Below are 22,233 nucleotides of genomic sequence, written 5' to 3'. Positions count from 1 at the left end.
ACAAGTACTGTGGCTTATAACGGCCTTATAGGGAAATAGTAAGAGGCACTTTTGGGTAGCAGCAGGATACCCTTGAGCTCTCTTGGACAGCAATAGCACCAGCTCTAGTAAGTTCTATCCAGCCCTTTTCTTAGAGCTCATAGCTCACTGACTGACAAAAATCACAGTAAAAAGCCAGCATGGCTCTTGGTTTCTCCAGGAACAGTCTTTAAAAACAAAAAAAAAATCTTTAAGTCTTCTTTCCTCATTTCCTTCTCGGTTCTGGCATTCTTTATTATGTGTGTAGTATATAGGGTAACCAGACAGCAAGGATGAAAAACGAGAATGTGGGGGGGGGGCACAATAGGTGCCTATAGAAGAAAATGCCACAAATATCAGGACTGCTCCTATAAAATAGGGACATCTGGTACCCTAGTAGTATAGGAGCTATTTTCCAGGGAAGAAAGTATTGCAGAAAGATGAATTTCACTGCATTCAAGAATGAAAGAACCCATGTTTAATCTCCCCTGGAAGGGAGTTCTGCAGCTGTAAGCCAACTGCTGACAATCTGCCCTCAGGAGCCTCACTCTGTTTGCAGGCAATTCCACCAATCTATGTTCCCGATGAGCATAATTGTCACATCATAAAGAAAAGACAGGGAGATACAGAGAGGGAAAAGGGTGCTTGAGAGATACTGGATCCTTCCTGCTGAGGGCCTTGAAAATCAGTATAAGACCACTGAATCCAATCTAGTATTGGCTAGGGAGCCAATGCATTGGGCTGGTGTGTTCCTATCAAACAGAGTTCCTTAGGATGTGCAATGAACAATGATGAACCAGTTGGAGCTCCTTTAAGGCTGCTTTGATCATTCATAGGTACAATGCATCACAACAGTTGAGCCTGGATATCCCAAATGTATGTCATTGTGGTCAGTTCTATATCCAACAGAAGAGATCTCTTGGCTCACCGTAGACTAATAAAAGGTATTTCTAGCAGCCATTGCTATCTAGAAGTCTAACAGCAACAAGGAGTCAGACTTGGAGGTTGAGAGGACTATGAAAACCTCTAGAACCAAAGGCCTGTGACATCACTTTCTCACTGAAGTTTAAGGCGATTTGGAGTCATACATTAGGTATAGTAGTCAAGGAAACAGAAGACTTATTTTTTAAATCAGCAAAGTATCTCTGGAGACAGCCCAGGTAACAATCAATCAATCAATCACCACCTTCTATTATATCAATCCATTTTCTAGACACTTCTGTTCAGTAGTAATAACTATATTCCAGATGCCAATCCCCCAACTATATTTAAATGCCTAACTGGTCAATGCCCGGAAACATTTTATACCTGACCACCCCCATTAATTTCCCCTGGTGTTTCTGTGACATTTTTATGTCTAACAATTTAGATTCTACAAACAAATTTGTTGAAATTAACTGTGTAGCTAGGTCACTTGTGCTGTCACAACTGTCACGAGGGCATCTCTGATTTTATTTGTTTCCCATAACATTCACTTTGCATGCACATCATGAAATCACGGGGCTTTGAAAATCTAGCCCAAAGATATTGCTATGCATCATAACATGCTACGTTTCCAGTCTCTAAAGAAATCAGCTATTTCTGATTCAGAAGTAGGGTATGTCATTTCCCCCCCCCAATGGAAAAGATATAGCATAATGCTATATAATAGAAAAAGGACTTCCGAAGCACAGTAGCTTTCATCTCTGCTAATAGAAGGTACAGAATAACCACCTGGTGTATTCCTTACTTAGGGGACATTACAGCTGTGTGCAACTAGAAGATGTCATAAAAGATATACAGAACACTAGAGAGAAAAGATTCTAGAACTCAGACTTTCAGCAGGTCACAGGACACTTTTCCGCCTGTTACTAAGATGTTCAATGTACCATAACCACCAAGGAGCCAGGAAGGATAAAAGAGCAAAAGGAATAACAAGTTTGAGAGAATCAACTCAGATAAAAGGAACTATTTAAAAAAGATTGTACTGTCCGTTCAATTAAAATATTTAACCTAGAAAGGCAAAAATATCTAATACAACAGAAGAAAGCTTCACCTGCTGTAGAATAAAGGCAGGCTCTACTGACCTGGCATTTTGCTGAAAAAGCCATCTTCTTGCAAGATTTTGCTTGTCAGGTATTTTGAATTTCTTTATATTAAACCATTTTAGAAAATTTCAGATGTAGATGGTAAGTGTTTATTTAAAAAAAAAAGAAGTGATTTTAAATAAATGTCACTGACAAAGTACAGACATCAGAAACTTGTCCATGAAAACCTGTTGTTCTGAGAGGCATCCAGACAGAAAGTTACTGTTGGAGTAAATGTTATACATATGTACCCACTGTCACACCCAGTTCTCTCTAGACAAAGCTAGCTTTAAACATTGCAAAATATAAATAAAAGTTTGCAAACATTTATTTATGTAAAATAATTAATACTGAAGATTTTAATTATAAGATGTGATTTTAGGCTTCTTTTTGGGGGTGGGGGGTGTCTTTTGTTTGCCTCATCAAAAGAAAATATATATATTAAATGGCATCAAAAAACCTCTACATTACCCAGGGGTGGCCCTAGACTATCTGCCAGCACTTGGCACCCTAGGTGAACCATGCAATTGGTGCCCCCACCCCCAAACCCCAAGGGCAGATCTAGGCTGAGGTTTTTGGTAAACTGGGAAACATTCTGCCCCTTTTCTCTTTGAATGTTTAAGTGTTGTTTTTTTTAAAAAAACAAAACAAAACAGAGGCTTAATTATTTGGTTTGTCAGTCTGTCCGTCCAACCAATGTTTCTGAGATCAGAAAAACAGAGACACGAAATTTTCAGAATAGATTTGTACATGACAGCTAGATGATATTTCAGTCAGATTTCAAATAAAAATGCATTAAAAAAGTGTTATAATTTTTATTACTACAAATCCAAAAATCATCCATTACGCTATCCTGCTTTAACTGCCATTACCACCACATCCAATATAGAACAAAATAAGAAAACTCTTCAATGAACTTTAACCTGTATTTACAAAACACTCCAAATAAAAAACCACTCTGTGCTCTTAAAACATGACTTTTCTTGCTTTAAGTTTTGAAAATTCAGTCACTAGTTCTTTTAGATCCAGTTTTCCAGCTATTTCATGCTCTATTGACATTGTGGCAAGTCCAACAATTCTCTCTTGCACCATTGTTGAACGCAGATATGTTATCAATTTTAACTTTAAGCTACGTTCCCCACTAGCTACAGAAATTGGCAAAGTTAAAAGAATGCGTAGAGCTATAAAAATGTTTGTTTGAAAATAAACTCTCCAACAGTTTTCCAAACAAACTTCAGTACTTCTTCAGGAGTGGAATGTTTTTTAACCTCTTTGGCCCTATGTCAGTAAGTCTGTTAAACAAAAAGCAAGGTCCAAAAGTCCACTAGCTGAGGCAGCAAGCCACTTTTCTAACAAGTTTAAATATCCTTACTATAGAATAGGGCCTCCTTTATATTTAGCATATCTAAGAATGGTTCAGTTTGCTATGAGAGCAAAGAACTATTGGGCACCTTCCTGGTATCTCCCGAAATATTTCTGTACAGAAGCTTGTCAAATCTTCCAGGAGCACATCCTTTATGTTGGCAGAATTGTCACAAAGATTATTAGGATAACTCAACTATACATACTCAATTGCTGGAAAGAGTCCCATGTGCATAGCATAGTACAAACATTACTTAAGCACTCTAAATGCAGACCCAAGAGGACTTGTTTGATGCTCTAAATCTCTAGGACTGGCCAAGTATGCTTCAAAATCTTAGGGCCCCTTGTCTACTTCAGTGCCAGGGAATGTAACTAGAATGTGTAATCACAAATATTAAACATATTTGATCCCTGGCAATTAGCCATATTCCTGACATCCTGCAAGATCACAACTAGTCTTGCTTTAACACTTACTGAAGTCAGTCAGCTAGAGAATGACTTGGCATTGTGGCTCACCACACTAGCTTATGTTCTGGCGTTGGAACACAACTGCTGCTGTCTTGTTGCTTCTCCACTAAATGGAGTGGATAATGGCGACAGCCAAAGCAAGGCAAAAATATGCCCATGCACCTCTCTGTAGGACTGTATCTGGCACATGCTTGCTTAAAATCACAGATGGGAAGAAGCATCTACAGAGGATGTGGAAAAAGCTAATGTACTTAATGCTTTTTTGCCCCTGCATTCACGAACAAGGTCAGCTCCCAGACTACTGCACTGGGCAGCACAGCATGGGGAGGAAGTGACCAGCCCTCTGTGGAGAAAGAAGTGGTTCAGGACTATTTAGAAAAGCTGGACGAGCACAAGTCCATGGGGCCAGATGCACTGCAGCCAAGGGTGCTAAAGGAGTTGGTGGATGTGATTGCAGAGCCATTGGCCATTATCTTTGAAAACTCATGGCAATTGGGGGAGGTCCCGAATGACTGGAAAAAGGCTAATGTAGTGCCCATCTTTAAAAAAGGGAGGAGGATCTGGGGAATTACAGCCTCACCTCAGTCCCTGGAAAAAAAAATCATGGAACAGGTCCTCAAGGAATCAATTCTGAAGCACTTAGAGGAGAGGAAAGTGATCAAGACCAATCAGCATGGATTCACCAAGGCCAAGTCATGCCTGACTAACCTAATTGCCTTCTGTGATGAGATAACTGGCTCTGTGGATGAGGGGAAAGCAGTGGATGTGTTACTCCTTGACTTTAGCAAAACTTTTGATACGGTATCCCACAGTATTCTTGCCAGCAAGTTAAAGTAGTACAGGCTGGATAAATGGACTATAAGGTAGATAGAAAGCTGGGTAGATCGTCGGGCTCAGCGGGTAGTGATCAATGGCTCCATGTCTAGTTGGCAGCCTGTATCAAGTGGAGTGCCCCAAGGGTCAGTCTTGGGGCTGGATTTGTTCAATATCTTCATTAATGATCTGGAGGATGGTGTGGTTTGCACCCTCAGCAAGTTTGCAGATGACACTAAACTGGGAGGAGTGGTAGATACACTGGAGGGTAGGGACAGGATACAGAAGGACCTAGATAAATTAGAGGATTAGAGAATTCTTTCCTGGGTGCTGTCTAGTGAGTCTTGCCCACATACTCAGGGTTTAACTGATCGCCATATTTGGGGTCGGGAAGGAATTTTCCTCCAGGGAAGATTGGCAGAGGCCCTGGAGGTTTTTCGCCTTCCTCTGCAGCGTGGGGCATGGGTCACTTGCTGGAGGATTCTCTGCACCTTGAGGTCTTTAAACCACGATTTGAGGACTTCAATAACTCAGACATAGGTTAGGGGTTTGTTACAGGAGTGGGTGGGTGAGATTCTGTGGCCTGCATTGTGCAGGAGGTCAGACTAGATGACTATAGTGGTCCCTTCTGACCTTAAGTCTATGAAACTATGATTGGGCCAAAAGAAATCTGATGAGGTTCAACAAGGACAGGTGCAGAATCCTGCACTTAGGATGGAAGAATCCCATGCACTTCTACAGACTAGGGACCAAATGGCTAGGCAGCAGTTCTGCAGAAAAGGACCTAGGGGTTACAGTGGACGAGAAACTGGATATGAGTCGACAGTGTGCCCTTGTTGCCAAGAAGGCTAATGGCATTTTAGACTGTATAAGTAGGATCATTGCCAGCAGATTGAGGGAATGTGATCATTCCCTCTATTCAGCATTGGTGAGGCTTCATCTGGAGTACTGTGTCCAGTTTTGGGCCCCAAACACTACAAGAAGGATGTGGAAAAATTGGAAAGAGTCCAGTGGAGGGCAACAAAAATTATTAGGGAGCTGGAGCTCATGACTTGTGAGGAGAGGCTGAGGGAATTGGGATTGTTTAGTCTGCAGAAGAGAAGAATGAGGGGGGATTTGATAGCTGCTTTCAACTACCTGAAAGGGGGTTCCAAAGAAGATGGATCTAGACTGTTCTCAGTGGTAGCAGATGACAGAACAAGGAGTAATGGTCTCAACTTGCAGAGGGGGAGGTTTAGGTTGGATATTAGGAAAAACTTTTTCACTAGGAGGGTGGTGAAACACTGGAATGGGTTACCTAGAGAAGTGGTGGAATCTACTTCCTTAGAGGTTTAAGGTCATGCTTAACAAAGCCCTGGCTGGGATGATTTAGTAGGGGATTGGACTAGATGACCTCCTGAGGTCCCTTCCAACCCTGATATTCTAGGATTCTTAAGTTGTCTTGAAAAAGCCTGAAGCTCACTACACAAATCTGTAGCATCAATGTCTTTTGAATTTTCATGAGTCAGTGCTGACTCCAGCTTTATACAAAAATTCTCTTATCATATAGAAAGCCAAATACTGACTCTACTGGCTGCATCTGTTTGAAATCTTTCATCAACCGAGTGACTAGCAGGATCAAGGACTGCAAAGTAAAAATTCACTTTGAACCTTTGTTTTGGGTTCTGAATGGGTGTGTCTCATCCTTCATATGAAAACTGCTGTTTCTTTTGCCAAATGTGAACTGACTCTGGTTCAAATTCTGTCGGAATTTCAGGAAAAAAATACAAATAAAATAACAAAGATGTCATTATTTCAATTCCTGTGTGCGTACAGAGGGAATAGGAATTATAATTCATTTCTCTACATTTCTGAGAATTTATTAATGTCACATATTTTATTTACTGCAAAAATAAATAATATTTTAGTGAATTTTTTTCAATTTGCAACGTAGGGTCAAGATGACCCACTCCGCAATTTTGATAAGCAATAACTCATCCACAATGAAACAAATCTGCCAGCAGCAAATGCTGCAATACTAGTGACACACAAGGTCACGTAGCTGGAAATTCATGTAGAGCGGAGATATTGCGAGTTGATACCTGTCAAACAGTCATTTAACACACATCACGGGTAGATGGTTAAGAATCGAGCGAATACTGTGGAAAATTGTTTCTTGGTGCCAAAGAATAACGTCTTTCAGCATTACTCACGTGGGCTGTGGAGTTTTTATAGCATGGGTGGAGGGGAACCTTATAAAGCTTTCGGATTAAAAAGAAAGTCTAACGCAAAGTTACTAATTAATAAAACAACATTTCATTGACTAAAACGAAAGTACTCAATGCATTACAGTAATAAGATATTTGCATGATTTAAACCAGGCGTTCTCAACCTTTTTCTTTCTGAGGTTCCCCTCCACCCATGCTATAAAAACTCCACAGCCCACGTGTGCCACAACAACTAGTTTCCTGCATAGAAGTGACAGGGCCAGTGTTAGGGGGTAGCAAGCAGGGCAGTTGTCTGGGACCCCACGCTGTAGGTGTCCCCGCAATACGACATTGCTCAGGCTTCAGCACCTTCTGGGTGGCAGGGCTCCGGGCCCCAGGCTTCAGCCACATGCTGTGGGGCTTTGGCTTTCTACCCTGAGCCCCAGCAAGGGTAACGCTGGCCCTGCTTGGCGTCCCCCGTGAAAACAGCTCATGGCTCCCCATGGGGCCCCAGACCTCTGGCTGAGAATCACTGATTTAAGCTATTCTTCCCCTAGACTACTAAGAATTCATGATCCAAAATGATCAATCCATTCTACAAATCAAATCTTCAGGATTTTGAATAGATTACTTTATGATGAGAGAAAAAAGTCTTAAACTCCAGGAGCAGAGGAGGATGACTGTTGTAAAGCCTGTGCCAGAGCCACTGGACATTATTCTTTATCTATACTGGTAGGAAAAAATCCATAACTAGGCACTTCTGTAGTTCTAATGACTACTTTCCAGTTTGGTCATGGTATCTAATGGTCTCATTTTTAAATATATAGAACAATTAACTTTTCTGCTGCCCTATTGTGTTACCTGATTGCATTTAAAGTCAGAGGAGTTGAAAGCTAGGATGACACGCTATTATGATGTAGCCATGTGAACAAGCTCATTGGTATTTACAGAAGCCTTGTTCCCTTCTTGACAAAAGTTATTGGATAACAATATGCTTGGACAGATTACGTTCCAGTTGAGAAGGGCTTGTGTGGATTAGTATGCACTTAAGATAGAAAAATGCTCCATAGGGCATGCACGTTTGTATTTTTGTTCTTTTTATGATTTACTTGAGCAAAGAATTCAGTCACTAAGCCCTCACCCTATTATGGGAGAAGGGAAAACTGGACTTGGAAACCATTTCTAGCTCTGGAAAAAATACATATCAGATTAAGAACATGTGTAATCGTGTACTTGCATTATAGGATTCAGAGTAAAAGAAAAATCTTCCTTGGAATATATAAATTAGTAAACCACGAGGCTGCTTTGAATTGGTGCTATGCTACTAGATGTGCCATCACACAATTTTTCTGCAACTGGATTGCGTTTTTTTTAAATCTTCACATGGACATTAGCATCAAATCATACACTTAGACAAGTATAGTAAGCTATTCATCAGAGAGGACACTATGCATCACAGTGCAACACAGAAGGCTGCAGCTTCATATTTTATATAGTAATTTGAGGAAAAGCATTTCTTTAAAAATAGTGTGCAATTTTATAATTTTATAAATTATAATTTTTGCAAGAATAAAAATCATAGGGTCTACTTACCTCATTTAGATCAGGAGTAAATTAGTGGAATTACACCCGTGTGAAACTGCTGTAAAAGAAGATGAAAATCAGGCCCACAAAAGCTACATTAAAAGATTTCCGTGTTAATCTCAGCTGTTGGAGAAGATCACCATGGATCAGATATCTGTACAGTCAAATCTAAAAGAACACATTTTCAGTAATGCAATAATGAAGTTGATTTTAGGCCTGTGGATATGTGATGATAATCTGGATATGCGACTGATGTTAATTCACTGATAAATACTAGATTTTATTCCATTTATTCCATTATCCTTTTCCCCTCCCCTTTCTGCTTTTCTGTTATTTCTCTCCTTCACTTATTAGTTGTGGTCTCTACTGAGGCATTTTAGATAATTTTAGACATTTTACATGAAGAAAAATGTAAGTCATTTATGCATTTATAAAAATTATGCAGGGGTTTCTGCCCTGCATAATTTTAAAGATGGCATCTTTCCTAGCGCACCAACCTGGTAGTTCAGATCAGCTGGGACACTCAAGCTAACAATCCCTAGATTTGTTTGTCTGGGGAACAGGATGACCACCTTAGAAGGCCTTCAACTCTGGAATTCACTTTCCCTTGTTATCAGGCAGAACCCTGAGTTTGTTAATCCTCTGGGCATGTTGCAAAATCTATTTATTCACTCATTCTTTCCCCAAGAAGATAGGTAGAGTAGGAAAGCAACATTTCAACTGTTTAACGACTGCAGTTCAGCTGAGGGTGACCAGTGCTTAATTTGTAATGAAAGAGGTGCCAGGGTTCTAGCAAGTTTTTAATTTCATAACTTATTTGGCAAGCCCAGAAGTCCCGGGGCTATGAACTGCTAAGCCTAGGTGTGCCGGACTCAGCCCTGACACAAAAAAGCAGTGAGGGTGACCCCCTAAATCAGCACAAGCTAAGTACAGTTCTGATGCCCTTTACTCATACAATAAGGATACAACATTTAATTACCCCCAAAATAAATAATGTTTTCACCCTTCTAGCCAGGAGGCTGAGAAGTGCTTTGTAACCCAACATCAGCCAAAATTGATCATTTGGGCAACACATACGGTTGCTAACCCTCCAGGGGTGTCCTGGAGTCTCCAGGAATTAAAGAGTAATCTTTAATTAAAGACTATGTTATGTGATGAAACCTCCAGGAATACATCCAAACAAAATTGGCAACCCTAGCAACACAGTTCTGTTTGCTGGATACTGAGGCAGAGTAGGTGTGTTTAGGAAAATACAGTCTGGTCCTAAAGCCTTCCCCTGCCCTCCAATCTTCCCAGCTCTTGGGGGACAGCTCATTCAGATCTTCCTTACAAATCTGAATTTGAAATTATTAGGTTGGCCAACATCACGAAAATGACATTGTCATAAAAAGTAACAGCTGTGAAAGGAAGCTAGTTTTTGCTCATACTTCTCAAACCTATTATGCTTTTTCAGGTACAAGTATTTGATCATACACTGTATGTGCTTTTAAAGTGTGTATTAATGTTTCAATTTCAATTCAAATTTTCAACTGACTAAATCGGCAACAATGTTAAAAAACTAGTTTATTTGACCACTGTGTTCGGGGGCGACGGGGAAATTCAGGAGGGGTGTGTAGGTAAATCCCTGGCCAATTTGTTTTTCCCTTGCCTACCTCCCCTTCTCTGTGCTTAGTTTGTGAGTATTTTGTAGTGGGGACTGTGCCTTCTCATATATCTGGAAAATATTTACCCCACTGTAGTAGCACTGTGGGTGCTACTAGAAACAAATAGTTGTTGAAAGCAATGGGATTCCTGTGCTCAGAGGAGACACAAAGGTAAATAACCCATGCTTTAGTATGGGTAAGTAAAAACATTAATCCTTCCTTGAGGCAGTTTAATTAAAATGTAATTATTTTAAGTATCTTCCAGGGAACCCATCAAAAACCACCCTTCTACCGTACTAATCTGGATTAGCTATGAACTAGCCAACAGTTCATAATCCATAAATGGCAGCAGTGCTTTTTGTTTTACTTACTCAGTTAGCTGCTGACTAATTGGCAGGGCTGCCAGATCATGCCAAATTCTAATTAGGAAAGTACTTTTGTGCAACTTACCAGAGAACAGGTTTGACTAGCAAAGCCCACTGTAAACTGCTGCCCGGCCTCCACAGCCCAGGAAAGAACCAGTGACACCCCTGGGATCTTCAGACACTTTCTTCAGGGCACCACTTATTGGTGGCACCCAGAATCTCCAGTAACACCCCTTCCCACAAACAAAACCATTCAACATATAGCCAACAGCTGAACAACTCCCCTAACCCAGGCACTTCCTTGCTAAACCCTCCCTGCCCCTGGCAGCTCTTACCCCATCCTCCATAAGCAGTCAGCCAGCTTCCTCCAGCTGCTCTCTTCAACTGAGCTGTGTCAGCCTTGGTAGGAATCAAGTGCTCATCAGGCAATCATACAATCTACACCAGCTGGGTCTGAAAACCCCCTCTACCAAGCCCAAAGGCCTGTTTTTAAAGGGTCTCTGCCTCAGAACAGGCCAGGCTGGCTTTAGGCTGCCTAGCCCTTAAAGGGGCAGACCACCCTGCCATACCCACAACTGGCAGCATGTAGTGTTTACAAACAGGGATTTTCTGATGATGCCTTGATTTCATTTCCTTCTTTTCCTGGAAAGAGACTGAATTTGATTTACTAATGATTAGAGTCCTCTGAACTAGAGTTCTCTCTCAAATCAGCATTGAGGAGGTAGAAAGTTACAACCACCAGCACACCCTATGTGTGCTCATCTAGCTATTGAAATACTCATCTAGCTATTGAAATACAGACATGATGTGACATGCAGAATACCCCCAATGGGTGTATGGCTTATTGATTGTTCCCCGTTATATGATTAACCTTGTAACATAAATGCCAGTAATAAAGGGAAAGAATTAAATAGTCATGTTGGTTCAAGAGAAACCCCAGATCTGAAATTAGGTGGCAAGACTGTTACATCTGACTTCTGAAAGGGTACAACAGCTTTCATCTTTTCTTATGAATTTTCAATGTCATGCAAAACAACTTGGAAATCTACAAAAGAAAAATTAGTCAAGATCAGCCAAGCAAGTATGACTGAACAGAAAAACTTCCATGTTTTACTCCTCTGGCAACACACACATGGGAAAAATAATTACTTTTGATACATATTGAAAGAGGTATAAGTGAGAGAGGTTTTTCTGATGTAAGTATAGAGATGGCATAAAACAATTCAAATATTCTTAGGATGCTGCATTAGGGCTGGTGGCCTCAAATATATCCTATCCAAGGTGATAAATTCAGGGCTGAGAGAGACAGTGTGAGAGTATTATTATGGGGGTTGGGGGGAGGAAGAAACGAGCTGAAGGTAGTGAGTCTTAAAGATATCTAAAGCTACGTAGTGAGTTGTAAATATATCTACTACATTATCTGAGTTTTAGGCAACAGCAAACTGTAGAATGGTATTTTATCATCCAATCACAATACCAGCTAGTATTGATAAAAATATCAACATCCTAAGGAAAGGTAGCATTTCTGCCCCACCTCTTCCTCACCCATTACTGCCTGCCCTCTTCTTCCCACACAACTCAACAACAAATCCAGTCTCCCCTTTCTGTCATTTCCTCCTACGAAGAGGTGTCCATGTTTCTGCTCAGTTGTGTGCAGCAATGAATGGTGGACCATGTGGGCAGAGACTTTGCATGTATAGAAGAGCAGTTCAGGGCTGGCTGGCGGTAATTGACCAATAGTCCCAAGACTGTTATGCCATCCCCTAGAAGTGAAGCCTTAGACAGACTCCTGCTGAGCCTGTGCCTGGTTAAGGCTGCCCCAGAAGGAATATTGAAGAGACAGTAACAAAATGTAAAACAGTCACAAGAAAAACAAGTAGCAATTCAAGTGTTCTGCTCCCTTCGTGTCCATGACTATTGTTATTCTGTACTTCCAGCATTTGGCCGCTGCTGATGAGACACTGTCAGGACCCACTACCCCAAGAGTCGCTGTGGGGAGAATAGCAAAGTTACATCATGAATATCAATTTCAAACAACAGCCTGAGCCTGAGTTCAACTACAAAGTAATAACACAGAGAAGTCCGAGTGATTCTTCTTTTGGAAGATCAAGTGGAACTTATTTTCTCTCCAGACACATCCCACATCCCAAGACAGTCTGCCATATTCAAGGTAAAGCATCCTCCTAGAGACACATAACTAGGTTGCACATCCAGCCTGATTCTCCTGAAAAGAAATGTGTGTGTTTTAGGTCTTAAAAAAAAAAATTACTCAGCAGCACTCATGAAAAATCCTTCACGTGTTCATTTCCAGTTTCACAAAAAAAAAAATGTATCCAAAGTGTAACTCTAGGTACCAGAATGAGAGGAAAGGAGATGGAGAGCTAAGGAGATACTGAAAGACTGAGTCAGATAATCTAAAAAGTCTCAGACTGGGTTTGTGGGCCTGGCATTTAGAATTTGGCCCTGCGGTTGGAACTTAATTAACAAATCTGTGGATAATGATTCATGAACCATATTGGAACCTAACTCATTCTTCTATAGTACTCGAGAGACAATACAACTAACATGAGTTAGCTTTTCTTTTGTTTTTTAAAATCCCTACAATCAAGAGGATGGTGTGGTGTGACTCTGAATTAGAGCTGGTCAAGAAAATTTCAGCACAAATGATATATGTTTTTTAAATGTTGCAATGCTCCCTCACCTCATTTTCTGACCAGCTCCATTTTTGAACACACACCGGGAGCAAGAAGTTGTCATTTTTACATAATCCGTTCTTCAAAGTTAGCCTTGTTTAGCGTGAGAGTCTGTCATCAATTAACAAGGTACTAAACTGCTGAGTCACAACTGACATTCTAGGGCACCTGCTTCCCATTTGGAAAGTTACTAACTTTAACAAGTTGTAAGTTAAAGGTTAATTTAAGGGAGAGATTTTCAAAGGCACAAATGACAATTAGGTGCCTATCTCCCATTGTCCCTATTAACAAAATTGCTTCATCTGAATAGGGCAAAACCATCCAGGCCCCACTCCCCCTGCTGGAGAGGAATGTACCACTGCATGTTCATAGCACAGGTAGAAAAGCATTGAGGTCTCCTACTGTGCAGTAATGAAGACCTGAGCCCTTTTGGGATGCAGAATACAATCTACCCTATCTTGTCATGTTCAGAATCCTGTGATTCCTTCCTCCAGATACCTTAATACATGGAAATTGCTAAGTCTTCATTGTAGAGTTAACCCTGGGTTTTAGCCCAAACCCCTCTACTGTCCACACAGACAAAACCTTTTACCCAGACTTTTAGGTGTTATAAGCCAGGGTTAGTTTACCCAGCGAGGGTGAGGGGTACAGATTAGAGCCCAGGATCCACTTTAACTGATGGGGCCCACCAGTTTTGCAGTGAAGATGCAGGATAAATCACTTGAGAACTGACAGTCCTCCTTCTCCCACTCCCCCACCTCCAATCCCCACAAGACAGATGAGTTCTCTCACAACTGACTGGGAAACAATCCTAGAGCATCTCAGTACAAAGATGGGATTTGCCCCAGAAATCCTAGTGACACACATGTTGTGGGATGGGGGGGGTGGGGTGCAGCACCAGTGCGGATGCAGTAACTCAAGTATGGCTTAGCAGGGGGGATGCTCAAACCCAGGCTAGGCTAACCTGGGTGACAGTCTTGGTATGTCTATGCTGCAATAACAAAAGACCACCACCGCCACCACCCGCCCCCAAAACAGAGCAGTGAGTCTCATAGCCTGGGTCATCTTACACAGGCTTGTGCAATGGGGTGAAAAATAACAGTGTAGATATTCTGGTTAGGCTGGACCCTGGACTCCAAGACCCTCTCTCCTCATCAGGTTTCAGAGCGTGGGCTCCAGCTGGAGCAGAAACGACTGTGTTGTTTTATATTCAAGTAATCCGCTAGCCTTACTAATAATTCATAGCTGGTAATTTAACAACAGTCTTTATTAGATACATAGTTAACATATACACAGAGCATCTTAGCTCAGGTCAGCCTAATGTCTAACCTAAAACCCACAGCCTCCTCCACCTGTCAGCTCCCACACCTTGGAAATTCTAGTCACCCTCTTAAAGCCACACTAACATCACATCTCACTTCTTTTAATGATTTTTTTTTAGCACAAATGTATTTGTATATTTTGTATATATAACAATTTTCTAAATAGCTTTCTATAAATCTTTGAAAAGGTCTCCTTTGGCTTTATCACAGTCAGTAATAGGAGATCATATTGTGATGGGTATAAATGTTATCAGTGTAAGAAAGGGACTGTTAGAGGAGCCAGATCTAAATCTGGAAAAAGCAGTGAGAATTTGCCAGACTGCCTCCTCCAGCTGCCATTTCCCACACCCCGAAGATTCTATTCATTCCCTTAAAGCCACAGTAACACCACAACATCTATACTGCTATTTTGAGCCCCACAACGCAAGCCCTGAGAGCCCATCAGTTGACCCAGGTTCTGCTGCTGTGGCTTTTTTTTTTTTCTTCGCAGCATAGACATACCCTCACTGTGCAGCAAAGACCTACTCTGACTTTGAACATTCGCTGCTTCTGCTCCGTTCAGAGAACAAAAATTAAAAGGCATCTCCTGTAAACAGACCTGCATATGCAGACTAAGTGCCAATTTCTGCTCTCAGTTATACAGGTGTAAATCTGGAGTTAATTCCATTGTGTTTTGTAAAAGGCAAATTTACAACATTCAAATAGACAGCAGAGTTTGGACCTATTTCTCCTTCCTATTCTGTTTTACTATTCTCTCTGAAGGAGAGAACATTACAAACTACTTCATTTTTTAAAAACCAGTTCCCAAGCACAATTCAAATGTAAACGAACAGGCAACAATAAATGACAGCTGCGAGAACCCACTAGCAATAGGCTGGATGTAACATGATTACCGTGGAACAAGGTGAGACGTAGGCTCTGAGAAATCATACTTAGGCTACGTCTACACTACTGCGGTAAGTTGACCTAAACTACGCAACTCCAGCTACGTTATTCACATATGCAGTCGACATAGCTTAGGTCGACTTACTGCAGGGTCCACACTACACTGGATTGACGGGAGGCACTCTCCCGTTGAGTTACCTTACTGTTCTCATTTGGGGTAGAGTCCTGCGGTCAACTGGGGAGTGATCCGCAGTCGATTTAGTGGACCTGCTACATCAACCCCGGACCGTCGATCTGTAGGGTAGTGTAGACATAGCCTTAGGAAGCCCATCTCCTCCCACCTTGTATTTGGCACAGCCCTGCACAGCATATTGAGAAAAAATCCCCTTATACAACTACCAACATGTCCTAGCTACCTGCCATCACTTAAATAACGCTCACCCTTCCCCAATAGCAGCCATACATTTCAATATAGTTTGTAATGCCTGCTCAATGGTCTAGAGCTAGTGTGCTACTCACTGACACATGAGCCCAGGGTGCGATCATCATTCCTACTCCTTTCTTTCCTGAATCAGCAGATACAAGGAGGGAAGCCCCCAAAGGCCCTGAGAAAGGAAGGGCTCCATGTCACTTAACAAATTAACAAAATGGTCCTGTGCTGCAAATCTTGGGTCCAGATACAAAACTTCCTTAAAGTTCAGGGGCAGCTGTTTCTGGGCTTTTTGTTTACAGTCCTTAACCATTTGCTGGGCTCTGGAGGGAAATATAGTGGTGGGTGCAGGGCTCCCCTGTGGTGGGTGCCGGGGGATGCTGCGTGCGCCTCCTCCCCTGCTGTTGCCCCTGACTGTAGCCTCACTGGGGGGTGAGGGATGGGGATGCCTCCTTGCTCAGCATGGGACAGGAGCAGTGACTGCGGGTGGGGGTGGGGGCTGGTGGAGGGTCCCATTGGAAAATGAAAGGGTCTGAGGGGGAAGGGCAGGCTCAGAGTCAGTCTGCCCTGGAAGTCAAGATGGGGGGCACTAGGACCCCATGGCAGCAGTTGCTGCAGGGAGGCAGCATGGAGCTGCAGGGGAGAGACAGGGACTCTCTGCTCTAGGGCCCGGATGGTGGGGAAGGAAGTCGGGGCCGGGGATACTCGGGAGGCACGGGGGGCTGGGTGGGGAGATCACCCGGGGTTATGAATATCACCGTGCCAGCAGCTTTTTTTTTCCTCCACCACTTTCTGCGCCCCTCGGCTTTGTGCGCCCAAGGCAAGTGCCTCACTCGCCTTTGGTACGGCACTGGCGGCAGGCATACCACACCGCCAGGGAGGGCAACAATTGATTTGGTGCTGAGCCGCAGACCTGTCACTTTTATGAGCAGCATGCCATACTTAGCGGAGACCCCACCTGCACCCCACAGACCACTCTGGATACCTCTCAGGAGCTTGAGACAGACACACCTGCCATGAACGGGAAGGAAGAGGGAGATGCGGTAGGGGGTTCCAGCCATGACCTATTTGAGACTCCACCACAATCTAGTCAATTCCACCAGCTGAGTACAGATGAGCCCGATGAAAGGGAAGGGACCTCGGGTAAGCATCTGCATGGCTTTTTCCTTTTAACATTTAAAGATTGCGCTCAGCCAGCCCATCCCCAAGCGCTCAAGACACAGATATCAACATTTCATAGATCCATAATTATTACAGCACATTAGTCACAACAGCATTCTTAAAATTCACACCAGGAGCAGGATTTTCCCCCATATATGATGCGCACATACCACAAATTGTATTTTAAAATATATTCTGAGGTTGGTTTGTTTTTTTTAAATCAGTATTTCTGAGTCTATTCGTGGTGCCTGCCACGGTTCCTTTGCTTTTGTGCAGCACTGCTGCTGATCTCTATCATACTCCTTTCCCCTATGCAATTTTTTCATAGATGTCCCTGTTACTGAAAAGTGCAGTGGTGTTGCCAGCAGCACAGGCATCCAGTTTCTAGAAAAATGAAACCTGTCCTGTTCTTTCCTTGTGCATTGTCAGCACCTAAAGGATTGGGGCGAACGTATAGGGCATGCTCCAATTCCTCCTGCAATTCACTGTGATCACTTTAATAAGTTTGAGTTTAGTGCAGCAACAGCCATTCTGTTCTGACTCAGGGGCAATGAAAGGGTTAACCAGGAACCATCCAGTCTTCGGAAAGCAAAGTATGTAGTCAGAGGAAAAGGATGATACAGAAAACATACCATAAAACAATAAACAGCTTCCATGCCCACTCCCAAGTAACACCTATCAACCACACACAACCCTGGTAGGTTTCCAGATCTTTTAAACCCTTCTAGGTCAAAGTGTCCTATTAGTTCTTGCATCAAGTGAGAGTGAACCCTCCTTTATATCAGGCTGGGCATTTTATACAATTCTCAGTTCTGTTTGCTGGGCCTCTAATCCCCCCCAGGGTGTGTTACTTCTCCAGACATGTTTATCTGTCTAGAGATTTACAATAAAACCACTGAGGTTAATTTAATTCCTGATAGTTCATTCATGCTAGATGATTTCCCCACAGTCATTTGTCTAGTTTTGTCTTTGTTTGTCTGGTTTCAATAAAAACAACAAAACAATCCATTCACATCTGGGGGGGTAACCATACAAAGGCAGAAGTGGGGGAAAGGGAAACAAACAGTCACACATTTTTCATAAGAAAATAAATCAGAAGTTCCCAGTTTTCAACAAAATAAATCCATTGTTTTTGCTGTAACCTTGATAAAAACTGTGCTTACTTTTTAAATTTATTTTTACTATGAAAAAATATTTTTCATTCTTGGATTATTAAAAACCTAGCTGAAGGGACTTGCACCTACATTTACCTGACAGTCACCTCCTGTCAGGGAACAAACATCGAAAATTTCAGCCCAAAAGACACACATTTTGGAATGTTGTAAGTTTAACACATGGAGTTATAATGGAAACTGCTCTGAAGCCCTAAACTTATAAGGCTCCGATCCTGAAAATAAGTACAGACTTGTTCAGCTTTAATCACACGCATAGTCCTAGTGAAGTCAACTTTGAAGCATGCATGTAAGTGTTTAAAAGATTGGGGGAACAGCTGCATTAGGGACACACATGAGGATGACAATAAGACTAGAGTGGTCTTGATCTCCCAGTTACCTTATGCAGCCATGACTCCACATTCCCAGTCCTGAATTTCCCCCAAACTGTCTGACCTGAGGGGTCCAGCCTTCTTTTGAAACACTCAGAGAAATAATAAGGTTTGTTTACTCCTTTAAAGAGACAAAAGCATATTGCAGCTTATTGGGGGCAGGGATACCTCAGTGAATTGAGCATTGGCCTGCTAAACCCAGGGTTGAGAGTTCAATCCTTAAGGGGGGCATTTAGGGATCTGGGGCAAAAATCTGTCTGGGGATTAGTCCTGCTTTGAGCCGGGGGTTGGACTAGATGACCTCCTGAGGTCCCTTCCAACCCTGATAGTCTATGAATAATTTTACTGGGATAAAAATACACACTCAAGCACAGCACTGAGTTGGTTTATTGGAAAGATAAAACATTTATTAACAAAAGGGCACAGGGTTAAGTGATACCAAGTAGAAGGAATGAAGTTAGAAAGGGTTACAAAGAAAAGTAAAAATACACATTCTAATGGCTGAGGCCTAACTTAATAAGCTACAATCTTTGTTCAAGGTCCTTACCACTCCTTCCCTTCCCGGAGACACCCCATGGTTGAAGGACTATCTTTCTCAGCTTGCAAAAGCTCTGGCCCCTTGTGTCTGTCCAATAATAGATGCCAAGATGACTTCTCCTCTCTCCATACATCTTCCCAAACTTACTGTTTTGTTCCAAGGCTCAGGATGACCTCATGCTGTTCTTCTCTTCCTGTGGACTTCCCATCCCTCTGCTGAGTTGTAGAAAATGAGGCTTCCCCTTGCTTAATTTAATTGGAGACAGGTAGATAGGATTTCTCCCAGACAGGAAGGAAGGCAGCTGTTTCTCCCTGTGTTTGGTCACAGACGTTAAAGCATGAGATCACTGAATATCCATATTTCCTCATATAGTGTTAATACATACATTTCAGAATGATATTAATCACCAGTATGTCATTAGCTTTCAGAAGAGGCCTTACCTGATATACTTCTATAATACAGTATATTATATACAATCAGTTAATTCAATTACTTACTTGAGGTTCAGACCCAGCCTTTATTGCCAAGAGAAAATTTCTCTCTCTTGCTGGGGAGTAAATGCCATGGTGTCTTTTCTCTCACTGGATAGCTTTGTTTACCTTATATATGTAGATGGACTCTCATTGTCTCTGCCTGATGCCCAGGCTGGACAGACAGACAAATACATTCCTTTGTCTAGGGCAGACTGGACTTATGGATGGCTTGCCAAACACATTTTAAGAACATAATTCTAGCACATATTCATAAGTCTTTGTACACACCCTGTGCAGACATCTTGCAAGAATATTAATGATCAGTGAGTTATGAGTTTTCCATTGGCATCTTACATGCTACCCTTTAGACGCAGATAATGACAACAGTGTGCTAAGTGTAGTGAGTATGTCAGGCCTGAGAAGAGCTGCTAACACAGAGTAGTGAACCACAAATGGGCCTCTATGTCACACCCATCAACTACATTTTGTCCTCTTTTGCAACACATCCAGGGTCCAAATTCAGGGGGAGGGAGGGATGGGGAGGAGAGGAAAGAGGCCCAAAATGATAGGCCAGTGTCTTCCTCCTACCTGTGTTGAGGGGGCACTGACCCCTGCATAGCTGCGCCCTCTGCCCTAGCACCACAACCTGCAACCCCCGTCCAGTACAGAGGGGAGGGAGGTCCTGCACTCACCTCACAGCAGGGCCCCTGTCCTGCAGCGCCAGGCCCAGCTCCCCCTAGGACAGAAGGCAATGCTGAAGGGTAACTGTGGGATGGGCTTGCTCTCCAATCATCCCCACCTCCCCTTCAAACTGGTCATGTGACCCATCTAGAACCCAGTGAGAGACACCAGTGTAGGCCAATTCCTAGATGGAGATGGTAAAATTGTTAATTATGCAGAAAAAGTGGAAGTATTCAATAAACATTTCTGTTGTTTTTGGAAGGAAGCAGGCTGATGTACTCCTATCACGTGATTCTGATTATGAAGAGCTTTCCAGTCTAATAGCAAATGAAAAGGATGTTAGACAACAGCTACTAAGGATAAACATTTTAAAAGCAGCAGGGCTGAAAAACTTGGCCAAAAACATCCCAGTTGGCTGAGGAGATAACTGGCCCACTGATGTTAATTTTTAATAAATCTTGGAATACTGGGGAAATTCCAGAAGACTGGAAGAGTACTAACATTGTGCCAATATTCCAAAAGGGCAAATGGGATGGCCCAAGTAACTATAGGCTGGTTAACCTGATATCAATCCTGGGCATAATAATAGAAAAGATGATATGGGAGTCAACTGATAAAGAATATAATTAATGCAAACCAACATGGTTTTATGGAAAAGGCCTTGTCAAGCAAACCTTATTTCATTTGATGAGGTTACAAGTTTGGTTGATAATGGTAACTGCATAGATGTAAGAGACATTGACTTTTGTAAGATGTTTGACTTAGTACCACAGAACATTCTGATTAAAAGATTAGCACTATACAATAGCAATAAAGCACAAGTTAAATGGATTAAGGTCTGGCTAACCAACAGATCTCAAAAAGTAGTTGTCAATAGGGAATTATAATTGAATGCAGGTGTTTCTAGCAGGGTTCTGTACTAGGACTGATACTACTCATCATTTTCATCAATGATCTGAAAGTAAATATAAAATCACTCCTGATAATATCTGTGGATGACACAAAGATTGGGGGAAACAGTCAACAACGAGGACAAAGCAGCCATACAGTGATCTAGGTTGTTTGGGAAGCTGAGACCATTCAAACAAAATGTGTTTTAATACAGGCAGATGGAAAAAGTTATACACCTAGGAACAAGGAATGCAGACCAGCCCTTCGGAATGGGGGCCTGTATGCTGGAAAACAGTGACCCTGAAAAGAATTTAGTGGTCACAGTGAACATGGAACTCACAATGAGCTCCCAGGGCAATGCTGTGTCAAAAAAGGCTAATGCAGTCCTGGGTTGTATAGGAGGGAGGCAGTAGGGAGGTTATTATGGCATTGGCGAGACTGATATGAAATAATGCATACAGTTACGGTAACCACCTTTTAAAAAGGATGTTGAAAAATTGGAGCGGAAAGGCTTAAAGAGCTCCGTCTGTTTAGTTAATCAAAAAACAGACTGCAAGGTGATTAGATTACAGTGTATAAGTACCTTCATAGGGAAAAAATACCAGGCACTAAAGAGCTCTTTAATCTAGCTGAGAAAGACATAACAAGAACCAATGACCAGAAGTTGATGCCAGACAAATTCAAACAACAAATTAGGCACAATTTTTTTTTAAGAGTGACAGTGATTAACCATTGGAACACACCTCCAAGGGAAGTGGCAGTGTCTCCATTTCTTGCTATCTTCAGATCAAGGCTGGATACCTTTCTAGAAGATACAATTTAGCCGAACAAGTTACTGAGTTCAATGCAGGGATAACTGGGTGAAATGTAATGGCCTGTGATATACAGGAGGCCAGACTAGATGATCTAATGGCCCTTCTGGCCCTGAACTCTCTGAATCTGCACAGAGATAAGAAGGACACACAAGTTATTAAAGTAAGTTTATAAAAGCAAAACACATGTGCCTGATGGTATCTGAAAGACAAAAATTAGAAAGCCTTACACTGTAACTGTTGCATCCCTTATCCAAGGAGAGGAGGCCTGCAGGCAGGTCCATGGTTAATACTTAGCA

General features: G+C 42.1%; 2 protein-coding genes across 7 annotated transcripts in view; one reads left to right on the top strand and one right to left on the bottom strand.

Annotated features, from left to right (window-relative positions):
* The window catches only part of LOC120405725 (alcohol dehydrogenase 1A-like), a 77,128-nt gene extending 57,810 nt beyond the window's left edge, over positions 1–19,318 (bottom strand). For 2 of the 4 annotated variants that reach the window (XM_039539434.1, XM_039539437.1), the window contains exons 1-2: positions 10,591–10,834; positions 8,507–8,555 (exon numbers count right to left, since the gene is read on the bottom strand). The gene's annotated coding sequence lies outside the window, so the exon portion shown is untranslated. The other 2 variants (XM_039539435.1, XM_039539440.1) reach the window with 2 other exon arrangements.
* The window catches only part of C5H4orf17 (chromosome 5 C4orf17 homolog), a 41,484-nt gene continuing 21,073 nt past the window's right edge, over positions 1,823–22,233 (top strand). The window contains exons 1-2 of one of the 3 annotated variants that reach the window (XR_005598810.1): positions 1,823–2,133; positions 12,443–12,675. Coding sequence is in view for 1 of the 3 variants with exons in the window: in XM_039539442.1 (XP_039395376.1) it covers positions 12,522–12,675 (154 nt within the window). In the remaining 2 variants the exon portion in view is untranslated. The remainder of the gene's footprint in view (positions 2,134–12,442; positions 12,676–22,233) is intronic. The other 2 variants (XR_005598811.1, XM_039539442.1) reach the window with 2 other exon arrangements.

This window comes from Mauremys reevesii, linkage group 5, assembly GCF_016161935.1.
Source record: "Mauremys reevesii isolate NIE-2019 linkage group 5, ASM1616193v1, whole genome shotgun sequence".
Lineage (NCBI taxonomy): Eukaryota > Metazoa > Chordata > Testudines > Geoemydidae > Mauremys > Mauremys reevesii.
The sequence above is the reverse complement of the archived record's forward strand: the minus strand, read 5'-3'. Positions and strand labels throughout refer to the sequence as shown.